At 43.7% G+C, this 14865-nt stretch overlaps 1 protein-coding gene across 2 annotated transcripts in view; it reads left to right on the top strand.

The window, feature by feature from the left end:
- LOC127614445 (mitogen-activated protein kinase kinase kinase 7-like) overlaps positions 1-14865 on the top strand; it is a 74528-nt gene that overhangs the window by 24173 nt on the left and 35490 nt on the right. For both annotated transcript variants that reach the window (XM_052085765.1, XM_052085766.1), the window contains exon 8: positions 9821-9951. In XM_052085765.1, the coding sequence (XP_051941725.1) occupies positions 9821-9951 (131 nt within the window). The remainder of the gene's footprint in view (positions 1-9820; positions 9952-14865) is intronic.

The following is a 14865-nucleotide window of genomic DNA, read 5'->3' as shown; positions in this document are numbered from 1 at the left end:
GGGTCTACCTAAGTACCTCCTTGCCACTAGGGTCTTTGTGTATCTACTCACAACGCTTAGTGGGGCTGGGCTGAAGTGCGTTGATTGATTGGTTGAACTAGGGGGTGTGCCGTTTTCTCATTGACAGCCTCCATAAACCAATTGCTAGCTATACAATACACTTTACGAGCTGTGCTGGCTTCACTTATCGCAATATTTGAGAATGGATGGAAAGCAAATGCAAAGGTGGACACGTGAAGAAATGCAGGCTTTTCTCTGCATTTTTGGGGAATGAAGACATCCAGCTCAACTTTGAATCTGCAAGAATGAACGATCACGTTTACCGGCACTGCCGAGCTGAACGCTAGCTCAAGACTGTTCAGACGGCAAATACAAGTCAGATAAAACTGCAAAGTTCACTGGAAATGAGCGTCGAGTAAACAAATGGTGCGACCTATGTGCTGGCCAATGGAGCGAAGACGAAGGTAAATATGAAATACTCACGAACACACTTGGACTATTCTCATTTCGTTCATTACCTGTCGTTCTTATGACCACATCACGTTTACCTGAGGTGTTGAACGGAGAATTTATTTACAGAAAGTATATTTGTTTTTGTCACCCACTGTAATATTCAGTTTGAACATAAGCATTGTGCTTAGATGCAGAGAAAGATTGTACCCTAATTATGTTTTGCATTTTGAATTTTAAAAAAAGCTAAATAAATGGTACAAAGACAATTTTTGAAGATAAACTGCAACTGAATGCTTACATCACATACGTGTATAATCTAATAGTGAAGTCTGACCTTTTCATCATCTTTTTTTAAGTTGCAGCTATTCTGGATGGACATTTTGAGACAATTTCAAACACGAGTGAGCGTTCCATCTTCTACGCTGTCCTCTCCAGTCCTGGTAAGTTTAATTTCACATAATTTATAGGACACTGACAATATTTTCTGTTACTCATTTTACGTTTATGTATCAATAGGCAAGGGTAAAACTCTCAGAAACCAACTCTACCTGGAGCATGGATGTGCTGTGCTGCTGTTCTGAGTAATAAAGGTACCAAGTCAGTGATAATTTTACAGTTTACCGGCAGTGAGTCCCAGGGACACGCTGATCAGAAAGGTATGGGTCCCATTATGCATTGAGAGTCCCAAATTTCGAATTCTAAAACGGTCTACTTATTCAATTGCATATGATAATAACACAAACAATAACATACACATACAATTATAAACAAATGTTGCAAAAATTTAAATAATTCAGGAGCAGGCCTGAGGGTTTCGGAAATTCATGGTAACCGTTTTTCGGTTCCGTCGGATTACCCAATGGGAAACCATGGTACCTATTATTGGGTTCCGTAAACGTTCATCATGGGAACCCATTTTTCTATTTTGATTGATATTCATAATCAAGAATTCTGAAACTCAAAAGTATAATGTTTCAAGGGTAAATGTTTGAAGACTAACATTAACAATGAACATAAGATCAGCAGCTGTGTACTCCAGGTTTATTAAAAAAAAAAAAAAAGGATCAAAAACTGGTGTACTTATGTGGCATCATCAGAGTATTTTTTCCAATCTCACACTGCAGAGATGAATTGACTGGTAATCATTAATACAGATAAGTATTGATGTGGCTTGATCCTCTTCCTAATACGATGCATGTGTAATCTACTTTCAATTTGACGAAAGAATTTAACACACGTCATCATGAGTTCTACCAACAGTTAACATTAGCATGACTACACCTTGTGACAAATGTTTTATTCATAAAGTTACCATGCTACAACCAGTAAATTATAGCATAACCAATACTGTTTCATAATATTTTTCATAGCGATTAGCCTACAAATCTAATGACCAACTTGCCCCGTAATCGCGCCTCTCGTCGTATTGCGATCTCGTGTTCTGTGCATACATCACAGGTGAGTTTAGTGATAAGCCTTTTGGACGATTCATACGAAAAATCAGACTGGCATTCCCATTTCTTAAATGTCGTAATTTGTAGACCATTGTGAGATTTTTTCGCCGCCATCTCAAACTTTCATCCGCCCGATTCCTCAGTTTGCGGACTAAAATATCAACCCGCATGCGCACATAACGTCATCTGTTGTGTGTTCCCCCCCAACACTGAAAACAAAACAAAACGAAAGTAAATTGGAAGAAAGACACTCTCACACCACACCACACCACACCACAAACACACATACAGGCACAGTGAAATCGCGTTGATCACACAGTCAACTCGTGTGCTGTGACTTTTATGGTTAAGCTAATTTTAGGTACCGTTAAAACGACGCCACGGAAACGACACGTTACCGGTAACGATTGTTACCGTGAAATCCTCAGGCTTGCCGTCGTTAATACTTGCCAAGTATTCAAACACAAGTAATTCTGTCAGTATAATATCTATGGAACAATCAGGTGTTCCTGATGTGGTGCTGTTATTATTATACTCACAGGAATACTTGGCATTTTTATTTTGGTTGTGAGCTGACGTCATTATTGTCAGCAGCACATTTTTTTAGTTCGCTATAGCCAGGGACATGCTGGGAACACAATTAAGGCCAGGAATAGTTGTAGACGGCGGCCATCACTCCCTGAAAAACAGTCGTCAATGGGTGAGCGTGGTGGTAGCCTGGATGCAAACATAACATATTTTCTTAAAATTCTCGATGACCACGCCACCCCTGCCTATTGCAGTAACAGGCTGATATATCCATCCATCCATCCATCCATCCATCCATTTTTTGACTCGCTTATCCTCATAAGGGTCCCAGGGCGTGCTGGAACCTATCCAAGCTAAGCTGTCGTCGGGCACGAGGCGGGGGACACCCTGAACTGGCTGCCAGCCAATCGCAGAGACGAACAACCATCCGCGCTCGCACTCATATGAGTGACAATTTAGGGCAGGGGTGGCCAACCTGCGACTCTCGAGCCGCATACTGCTTTTTGGCTGGTTCAATGCGGCTCCCGAGCTTTCACATGACTAGTGTCGAAAACGCCGCTCCGGTGGCGCTGCCATTCGAGAAACGGCACGAAGTACAGCAGAATTTACGATGTCAGTTTATCATCAATCCCGTTACATGATTGACATCCAGGGCAACCAGTCAGATGACAACTGAATTTCAACCTTTAAATCACTGCTCATGTGCAAACAACGGCGCGAAGCACTAAGATAGTCAGCGAATTACCTCTGAATTTAATGCATGACTGCCCAATACCTCGATCGTGATCGACTGTGAGCCTGCGGACTGGTCCCAAATCGACCGTGAGGGGTGGGAGGAGGAAATCGGAATGGGGGGCGGTGTCTTTGTGTTTCAGTTTCTTTCATCTGAGGGGCCGTTACGGCTGTTGTTCATTGTGGTGTGCGACATTTTCTGATTGATAGATTTTATTTGTTATTGTAATCCACTCTAAAAAACAATTTGATTATAAACACTGCACTTAGATATAGGGAGAAAATGTACTCCAATAATTTAAATAAAATGTATTGCACTTTAACAAAAAACTGAATACATACTATATGAAAAGAAGACTGTTGAAGATAATGTACAAATGGATACATAAATCACTGACTGGGCCATTTTTTTTACTGCATGTGTTTTCATTTACAGCTGTTGTGGATGGACGTGATTAAGAATTTTCCAATGCAGCCTGAGGTGTGAGCTCTCCATCAGGCCAAGAAGCAGCAACCCTCAATCAGGCTTTGACTGTGTAAGTGAGGCATTTTACATGTAGTAACTTGCAGGGCAATTATATTTTCAACTGTTTCTAATTTTGCGTTTCTGTTCATAGGAAAGCACATGGGGATGGGACCCGGGATTCATTTCACAAACCAAGGCCTCACCAAGACAGGAAATGAAATGTGGCCATGCACACATGCCTCGAAGTTGCAGACAAAGCTGAGTTGGCCACAGTGAAGTCTGGTAGTCTGTTTTGAATTTTTGTTACACAAATAAAAAGTTACAATATACCATTAAGTTCTTTTTTTCCCCCAAACTTGCCATGCCAAACACAGATACATGTACAAAAACAACTGTCAGTCATCCATCAATCCATTTTCTAATCTGTTTATCCTCGCGACGGTCGCCTGCATGCTGGAGCCTGTCCCGGCTGTCTTTGGGAAGTGGGTGGGGTACACCCTGAACTGGTCGCCAGCCAATCGCAAGGCACACAGAGACAAATAACTATTCACACACATACTCAAGAGTAGGGAGAATTGAGAACGTCCAATCAACCTGCCATGTATGTTTTTGGAATGTGGGATGAAACCGGAGTACCCTAAGAAAACACATGCTGGCACGGGTAGAGCACGCAAACTCCATACATCCACCTATGCACTGTGAGGCCGACATGCTAACCAGTCGCACGCTGTGCTGCCTCAATTAATAACAATCATTCCGATATATATAATGAGTTTATCATTCACATATATGCATTGCAACTGATTCCACTGATTGTACAGAGGCACAAAACTTTAACAAATAATTGGTATTGAAAAATATAGTATTGCACTGTAAGATTAAATGAGATTTATAAAGAAAGGAGTTTTTAAACCATTTACACATGTGCATATAAAATTGACATTTAATCGCTGCCTACACCTTAAAAACTAAGGAGAGTGCTATTAAATGTGTAAAGAATAAAGTATTCACATGTCCTTGACAGTATCTGCTGTGTTGGGTCTGTCTCAGTGACAGACTTGGGCTTAGTCAGACTTGTCTTCTTCTCTGATCAAAACAATGTTGTCTTCGGCTCTGATCAAAACAGTGTGTCCCCTGGCGGACACTCCATGCATTGCACCTTATTAAAAATATTAATTCCGTGTCTTTTATGCACTTTTTTTCACTTTTAAATTATCCTGCGGTCTTGATCGAACCTCCTTGGGGGCCGGTTCCGGCTCGCGGGCCGTATGTTTGACACCACTGATTCAGAGTGTTCAATCAGCCTGCCATGCATGTTTTTGGAATGTGGGAGGAAACCGGAGTACGAGAAAACCAATGCATGCCCGGGGAGCACATGCAAACTCGACACGCAGTTTGAGGTCGACGCGCTAACCACTGGACCAATGAGTTTATCATGAAATAAATCTTTTAATAGGTTTGATAAAATATTACTATGTTAAGAAGAAAATACATTGTCCCTTAACAAGCAAGTAAAACAACAATATGACACCCTGAAGCATTTTGATCTTTCTCTTGAGCAATGGCAAAAATTTAAACAAGACAGATGGCCATGGCCATTTATTCTTTGTCAGCATCTCTTCCCGTTGACCAAATCTTTCAGATGGGTAAAAGTCTGTTGGCGATTGCACCTTCACATCAGGCATCAACACACCTCTGCACACCACTGGGAGTGCATGTGATATAATGATCATTAGAAGGTGTATTCCGTGCCTTCAAAGTACCACTACGTAAATGACAGCCATTGTTTGAATAACAATCAACATTCAACAGGGATGGGCACTTTACCCAATTTTGCCTTCCGTCATCGTCCCTCCGTCCTTATTCATGTAATAATCGTCCTCCGTCCTCATCCCTTTAACACGCTTCCGTCCCAGTCCACCCTGCCCCATTCCGAAAAAATAAAACAAGCATCCATTCTTGAAGTCGTAGGAGAGAGGCTAAAGGCAGAGGTAGCCCAGCCTTACGGTGGGGGGCACATGAAATGCCTATGAAGGGGTGGGGTTAATACCCTCCAGACGAGACAGCACTTACTTTGCTATATATATTTGCGTAACATTGCCGATCTCATCTTGAATTATGTCTTTTGTGGCAACCGCATGCAAGTATTATCAGAGACAACATTTACATTACATATACAAAGACCTTCTTGAGTACATTGATGCCACAGCCGTATTGGATGTGGCAAAGTCAAGCAAATTGTGAATGTGCTTCCTCCTTGGAGATGTATCATGAAGCAAAAACTCACAAATACGGAATTATTGATTTTGATTCTATGATATTATCCAAGCTCAGTTTTACGCTATTTGCCGAATTTATGGCGGATTGACTGACATATCACTTCAACGCAACAAGTGTCTGCTCCAGAATTGACAAGAAAAAGGAAAATAATATTTAGATTGATCCCTTGCTGTAACGAGAGAGAGAGGTGGTGATTGGGCTTCACCGAAAGCGACAGCACGTCTCTCTTCGCCTCCTCCTCATCAATACCAATTACTTGTCTTATCATAAACACAATGGCTACACGGGGATAGCTGGCCAGGAACTAGCTGGAGGCTCATGGCGTCTACACCTTCAGAGCATCAAATGAGAGCCGCCTTATACGCCACCAACACAAGTCTCTTCGACTATCCCAGAAGGCAGTGTTGATGAATGTTAAACCCTGCATCAAGTTTTGTAATTAAAGGTTAAAGTAAACGTGTAGTGCTGTAGTCTTTGTCTCAAATATGTAAAGTTTAATCACTGTTTTTACATGCTGGTACCCCCATACACTGACATAAAATTTCTTAGGTGGGGAGCCAACCCTCCTTCGCGGTCTTTCACTTATCGCGGCAGGGTCCTGGTCCACATTAACCGCAATAAGTGAGGGAACACTGTATTCATTTTCTATTTTCAAAGACTTAGTGGCTTATTGGCGGTTCAAATTTCTCTTTACTTGCAGACACTAATATGAAATATGTCCTTCCTCATTTGCCATACACTGTACAGCGTACAGTGACGCAACATGACAGTCTAAACCCGTAATGTAGGAATCTAAACGTTGCCTAATGTGCCAAAATTGTGATTGATGATCACCAAAATTTATGTTGACATCTTTATTATGCTAACATCAACCTCTGAAAATGGAATGATCCCCCAAGTATTAGGGATTATAGGTTGTTTTACCCTTCAAAGAGACACTCACTAGGAAGGTTACAGGTCACAAGAGAAACACGTCATCCACAAAATACAAAACATGACATGTCTTTACACAATGCCACACTTTGAAAAATGTGCAGGACTATCGCATACAAACCTTGACGTATTCATCGTATATACTCTCGCGTACCGAACCTTATTTTCATTAACTCCGTGACTGACTGTTGCAGATAAGACTGGCCATCAATCAAACCAAAATGACATTACTGTTTCTTTATATTTATAATGTCTTAGTGTTAAGCAACTCGAGTATTTCACAACCCCAAAATAGCTACTATGATGATATAAAATAATAATGAAAACTAAACTAAAAAATTATGAAAATAACGAAAAATAACAAATCTGTGCCTCAAATGGATGGGCATAAGAATTTTGGTGGGCGGATGCCGAGTGAAACACAACACAGTCAACTTTCTTGACCGGATGGATTGTTGGGTGTACGTAGGTACTATATGTCGTCTGATTGTACACCAGTTGGCAGTGTTGCTATAAAAATACTGTTGAGATGAAAAAAGGAGAGGAGTTCTATAATGGTGACTAAGTCGTATGAGCTAGTGTTGTGCTGTTAATAGCCTGTTAAGAAAATACAGTGTACACTCTGGCCTTGTTATTTGCCTCCCGACACCACATGCTTCACCCGGTTAAGGCCAATTAAAGGAACTGTCGAAACCCCGCTTGTGTCCTTGCTAAATCCATCCTTTTTTTTTTTTAATGACACATTTTCACTTCTCAACAGGTGTTTTGGCCTCTTCTTCACGAGCAAACTATCTAATCTAATCTCAAGTTTGAAGGGTGCTTTCCCCAGATGGCATTTTTTAGCTCCTTCTACAGAGGTTCTGTAGGATTTAGATAAGGATTTGCCGCAGCCCTCTACAGACTCCTAATACCTCCTCTTCATAAGCAAACAATCTACCGTATTTTCACGACTATAAGGCGCCATAAAAAGTCTTAAATTTTCTCCATGCGGGGCGTCCTTTGTATGCGCTGAGTTCCAAAATCTGACTGACAGCCGACACGCTGTTTATATAGAGTAAAGGCGGAAGTGACTGTGGCCAGGCATGCGGGAAAGAAGTCGGCCAATCAGGGAAGGGTGGGCGTGTATATATACATATATGGCGAGAGAGAGAGAGAGAGAGAGAGAGAGAGAGAACAGGCAAGCTGGGGAGCAGTCCGCCAATGGTGAAGGGTGGGCGTGTAAGTGGACGCTAAAGGGACGCCACAAGCAGGTACCAACACCTGTATAGAGTGTGGCAATGTGCATTGTTGCAAAACAACTCCGGTTTTGGTTTCTAAGAACCCCTGAAAATAAATTCGACAAAGAGACACGCCTACGAGAAGCTCAGTTCAAACTTCAAGCCACCGGTTATGCTTTTGGCATGCGTACCCATCTACCCACCCATCTACCCACAGCAGCGGTGAAAAACCAAGTCAAGCAAATGAACTCTGAGCTTGCCGTTATTCCCGGAGGCTTGACTAAAGAACTCCAACCGCTGGACATTGGCATCAACCGGGCGTTCAAAGTAAAGTTGCGAACGGCATGGGAACAATGGATGATCAATGGCAAACACAACTTTACAAAGAGTAAGAGGCAGCGCTGGGCGAGTTTACGCCACAATACGCAACAACGAGAGGGAACGCGGCGTTTTTGATGGATTACTTGTACTTGGTACTTGCACAATTGTTCAATTCTTGTTGCTGCTCCTTCTTTCCGCTCGGCAATGCGTAGCATCTCACACTAGCATGTGATGCGTTCAATGACAACTGGGACGTGCAGTCCTCTGCTTCTGATACAGAGGATTAGAACTTTGATGGATTTCTGGGTGATGATTGATCGAAAAACGTGACAACATCGTACGATGGCTAAATAAAATACACCCGAACTCAGTTCTGCTTTCGTTGCCTTTTTAAAAACGTGTTTTTAGCTTGTATCTGTATGTCTTGGCATGCTACCGTATGCTTCAAGCTAACGTGTTAGCGTGGGCGCATGCATGCCGTATGTTTAAGCTGGCGTATGTTTTACTACTGTAAAACTGCGCCCATTGGTACAGTGCGGTCTGTCTATGTAAAATACAGAAATGTCACCCATTAATGAGACTGCGCCCAACCGTACGGTGCGTGGAATAGTCATGAAAATACGGTAATCTAATCTCAAATTTGAAGGGTGCTTTCTCCAGATGGCATTTTTGAGCTCCTTCCACAGAGGTTCTGTCTCTTCAGACTAATTCAATGTCTGAGTAAATATGTGCAACTGAAGACACGAGATCATCACGCTGCTGCGCAGGGATCCTTATAGCCTTTACCTTTATAGATTTTCTTTCTAATCTGCAAGACAACGCTCTCCTCTGGCCCATGTATAGGAAGGTACAACCTATGTCACCAAACAGCACAGTGGCTGCTTTCCACTCTTGAAACAGGTCACGTGACGGCATGTACCAACAGAAGGACCCATACTTTGTTTCTTTCTTTCTTTCACTGAAAGACCAATAATTTTAGCCTTGTGTATGATCACTTTTTGAAGGTTTAAGTTACTGTGGTCAGAACCGTAAGGATACAAGATTTTAACAAGGAAGAGGATGGTGAACAAAATATGAAATTATTGATCATTTTTTATTTTGATGTTTAATTATAAGTAAACCATGCATTACTTCGATTGATCCCCCGATATACATTTGGAAGACATTAAAAACACAACTCTGCCAACCAGCCTTCAATTCATTTTTCCACCACTTTGAAGGTTCATTTGAGACATGGTGTCCCCCCCCGATCATTGAGAGATGCATCAATTTCTTTGTAATTAAAATTATTTCAAGCCATTCCTCAGAACCTCTTAATTTCGGTGTTCATGCCCATCTATAGTCAAGCCATTTAACTCTCTCCTGTAGTGTAATAGTGATTCAACTTTTATTTGGCAAAGACTAACTTCCAGGCTATCGTTCATTATGCCACCCAGGTACAAGACCTCCTTTGATTAAAGACCTCCCAGTGCCCATTGAAACGCTGATGACCCACTGCTGGGACAAAGAGCCAAACCAGAGACCATCTATGGAGCAGATCAAAAACACCATGAGCAATCTCATGAAGGTGCTTCCTCCATCTTGTTTCTTTTCAGTCATCAATTTTGTATGTTACCAATATTGTTCAAGGTCACTGGCAAGCAAGAGCCCATCTCAACTGACTTAGATTTCCAGTCAATTCCAGAAAACAGACAGACAACCACAGTCTCACATAATCACCGGCAGGGCTATTTAACAAAAGTACCGTATTTTCCGCACTATAAGGCGTACACCGTAAAAACATTGAATTTTCTCAAAAGCCGACTTTGCACCCGATAATGGGATGCACCTAATATAAAGAGATTGTAACTCTCTTTACATTCTTTGGTGAGTTGTTTCGCTGATGGTGTTCCTATGCCATCTTGTAGTGATTATTAGCAGGAACCAATTGTACCCTAAAAGAGTTTGGCCCAACATTAATTGACATGTATAGTCTCCAACTGTCTCTGTCTAAGTCTCTGACGTCTCTGATCCACTGGTGAAAGGACACTTTGATCCTCTCCTCTTTCATCTATAACTGCTTCAGACAACAAAGTGTATGCAGATAATTGGTGAAGATTGCACGACTGTCTGTGTCCTATGTGTTGTGCTGTGTTATTTTTGTTTTTTTGACATCAAAATGGCGCCACGAGAGTGACTGCCTTTTCAGCAGCTCCTATATTTTGTGGTTCTACCTTCTTCCTTTCATAACTTTATTGCTGTGATTTTGGAATTTCTCCATTGCGAAACTAATAAAGGTTTTCTTATCTTATCTTTACACACACTCAGACAACTACTTTGTGAGCTCTGCACAGCCATTACGAAAAGAAGATGCAGTGTTCCCTTGCTACACTTTTTTTTTTATCAAATACTGTATTCAGAAAAAAAATGAAGACTGAGCGCGACGTCGACCAATGACAGCATGTGTGGATTTATCCCGTGAGCTGATTGGTTACGCTTCTTCGAAGCCCCGCCCACCACACAGATATCAATGCTCTGCAAGCTGTCCGGCCTCAGTGACTTCCTCAATCCCTTTTTAAAAGGAGTTCAAATGAGCTGCAAGCCAATCAGGTCAGAGCTGCAATAGGTCGTTCCCAGGTGGTTGCAATTACCTCCCCTGAAACAATTCATGTTCTACAAAACCCGTTAAGCATCACACAGCAACCGTTTTGGATAGAGTGTGCACCTTTCTCCCCATCCAAAATCCACATAAATTAATATGGTTCTTTTGGCTTTATGACAAGTACAAATACTGTTTACATGTTTTAAACACGCTGGTACCCACATACACTGGCACAAAAATTCCTTGAGGGGGAGGCAACACTTCATCGCGGATTTTCACTTATTGCGGCTGGATCCCGGTCCCCATTAACCGTGATAAGTGAGGGAAAACTCTTAATACCAAAAGCATAGTTAACTACTGACTAAACAAAGAAGGAGACAAGCAAGACTTCTCAGAATATATATTCCCTTGTAGATGTGAGCCCAGCGGTTTTGTGTCAAATCTCTTCATAACTTTTGCCTTTCACTTCATGTTTTGTAATGCAACTTGTATTCATATGTTTCGTGTCCGTGTTTGTGATCAATGGCTTTGTTACTAATGGCTTTGATTGTTAATGCTCTGTATAAATGAAGCTGTATTGTATTCCTGTAGCGTAGCACTATCGAGTGGATGCATAGTGCAACCGCAGCCACTATTTTAACTTCTATGTGCCTTATAATGCATTGTACCCTATATATGAAAACAGTTATATAGGCCATTCATTGAAGGTGCGCCTTCCAATCCGAAGTGCCTTATAGTGCAGAAAATACGGGTTATAAAATTTTTGGCCCACTTAACAAAATTTGAATTAGTTACTCGCGCTCACTGGGCAGAAGCATGCCTCAAGTAATGCTTCGTGCAATTTATTTTTTTTTTTATTCAGTTTATTCAGATTTAGTGTCCCCCTCCATGAGCCGTCACTTTACCGTGGTGGAGGGGTTTAAGTTGTCTGGGGCTTTATGCCCCTGGAAGGGTCACCCATGGCAAACAGGTTCTAGATGAGGGATTAGACAACGCACGGCTCAAAGACCCCTTATGATGATTAAAATTAATGGATTTATGTTTCCCTTGCCCGGACGCGGTTCACCGGGGCCCCCCTCTGGACCCAGGCCTGGAGGTGGGGCTCGTTGGCTGGGCCTACACCCACGGGGCCCGGCCGGGCTCAGCCCGAAGAGGCAACGTGGGTCCCCTTTCTCATGGGCTCACCACCCATAGGAGGGGCCAAAGGGGTCAGGTGCAATGTGAGCTGGCCTTTGGGTGCTGGGGATGGGTCCTGACCGTTGTTTTGCATATGCACAAAACATCAGCTCAGCATACCCACCCTTTTTGGAGTCCTTGGAGGGTGTACTGGAGAGTATTCCATCTGGGGACTCTCTTGTTCTGCTGAGGAACTCCAATGCTCACGTGGGAAATGACAGTGAGACCTGGAAGGATGTGATTGGGAGGAACGACGCCCCCGATCAGAATTCGAGTGGTATTTTGTTGTTGGAATTCTGTGCTCGTCACGGATTGCCCATAACAAACACGTTGTTCAAACATAAGGGTGTTCCATATGTGCACTTGGCACCAGGACACCCTAGGTCGCAGTTCGATGATTGACTTTGTGGTTGTATCATCAGATTTGCGGCCGTATGTTTTGGACACTCGGGTGAAGAGATGGGGTGAGCTGTCAACCGATCACCACCCGTTATAGAGTAGGATCCGATGGTGGGGGAAGATACCGGTCCGTCCTGGCAGACCCAAACGTATTGTGAGGGTTTGTTGGGAGCGTCTGGCGGAATCCCGTCAGAAAGAGCTTCAACAAGTCATCAGGCGCCGACAGGTATGGCAGCCTCGGTCACACGCTCCCTAGTATTATCCCTGTTTTTGTCATTTTCGTTTGTTTTTGGTGACCCTGAGCGGCTTACTTACACGAGGGAAAAGTTGCTGCGCTTTGGGGAGTCTACGCTCGGTCTTTTTTCACCAGCACACGTAAATCCACAAGGTTTTTCTGAGCTAATCGCGAGCGGAGCGGCTGCGCTGTACGGAGCAAGGAAACGCCGCCGGAGGAGGGGGAAGCGAGCCGGCATGCTCGTCAACCTCCGGCAGCGCGGATTTCGAACCCCGCCGCCATCGATCCATCTTGCTAATCTACAATCTCTGCCAAACAAGATGGATGAACTTCTTCTCCTCACAAAGACCAACAAAACCTTTGCATGTTCTGCTGCGCTCTGCTTCACTGAAACCTGGCTCAGTGACCGCCACCCGGATTCCGCGCTACATCTACCCGGCTTCCGCCTTCTCCGAGCCGACCGTGACACGGAGCTATCAGGGAAATCGAAAGGTGGTGGGATTTGCTACTATATCAACGAAGAATGGTGCACTGATGTCACGAAGCTCGACGCACACTGCAGCCCGGACCTGGAGTTGCTGTCTTTAAAATGCAAGCCATTCTACTCGCCACGTGAGTTCACCTCCTTTTTACTAGTTGGTGTTTACATTGCACCACAAGCTAACGCTAACACGGCGATACAAACGCTACCCGAACAAGTAAACAAACTCGAACTAATATACCCAGAGTCACCCCTGATCATTTTGGGCGATTTTAATAGAGCACATCTTAACCGTGAACTTCCCAGATATAAGCAGCACATGGACTGTTTCACCAAAGAAGGCAACATTCTAGACCACTGCTATACAACAATCAAAAATGCATACTGATCGGTCGCCCGTGCAGCATTGGGTCTTTCTGACCACAATTTAATCCACTTAATACCTACATACAGACAGAAACTCAAATGTGTTAAACCGGTTGTTAAGACTGTGAAAAAATGGACACAAATATTCAACAGATCCCTGGAGCTGTGTGAGGTCCCATCCTGCTTCAAACAGATTACCATCATCCCAGTTCCCAAGAAATCGGCAACATCGGAACTGAACGACTATAGGCCTGTCGCCCTGACGTCTGTGGTCATTAAGTCCTTTGAACGCCTTGTGCTGAAAAACCTAATGAACGTGACTGGACCCCTGCTGGACCCTCTCCAGTTTGCCTACCGGGCAAACACGTCTGTGGAAGCGCAGTCAACATAGGTCTGCACTACATCCTCGAACACCTCGACAGCACAGTGACCTGCGCAAGGATTCTGTTTGTGGATTTCAGCTCTGCGTTCAACACCATCATCCCGGAACTCCTCACCCCCAAACTACTCCACCTCGGTGTGTCCCCTACGATCTGCCAGTGGATCCTCAGCTTCCTGACGGGACGGACACAACAGGTGAGACTGGGAGCAACAACATCATCAATACGCACCACCAGCACTGGAGCCCCGCAGGGATGTGTCCTCTCTCCACTGCTCTTCTCTCTCTACACAAACGATTGTACCTCAACAGATCCAGCTGTCAAACTCATAAAGTTCGCAGACGACACCACGGTCATCGGTCTCATCAAAGGCGGCGACGAGTCTGCGTACCGCCAACAAGTGGAGCAGCTGGAGCTCTGGTGCAGCCGACACAGCCTCGGGCTGAACACGCTCAAGACTATAGAAATGATTGTGGGACTTCAGGAAACATTCTTCTCCACAGTTGCCCCTCACCCTATCCAACTGCCCTGTGTCAACCGTCAAGATCTTCAAGTTCCTGGGAATCACAGTCTCCCAGGACATGAAGTGGGAAGTCAACATCATCTCCATCCTGAAACGGGCCCGGCAGCGGATGTACTTCCTGAGGCTGCTGAGGAAGCATGGCCTGCCACAGGAGGTACTACAACAGTTCTACACGGCAGTCATCGAATCAATCCTGTGTTCTTCCATCACGGTTTGGTTTGGGGCCGCCACAAAAAAGGACAAAATCCGACTTCAACGGACAGTTAGGACGGCAGAGAAAATCGTTGGCACCGCCCTACACACTCTTGAGGACTTGCACACTGCAAGAATCAAGACAAGG

The sequence above is a fragment of the Hippocampus zosterae genome, chromosome 14 (genome assembly GCF_025434085.1).
Source record: "Hippocampus zosterae strain Florida chromosome 14, ASM2543408v3, whole genome shotgun sequence".
Classification (NCBI taxonomy): domain Eukaryota; kingdom Metazoa; phylum Chordata; class Actinopteri; order Syngnathiformes; family Syngnathidae; genus Hippocampus; species Hippocampus zosterae.
The sequence above is the reverse complement of the archived record's forward strand: the minus strand, read 5'-3'. Positions and strand labels throughout refer to the sequence as shown.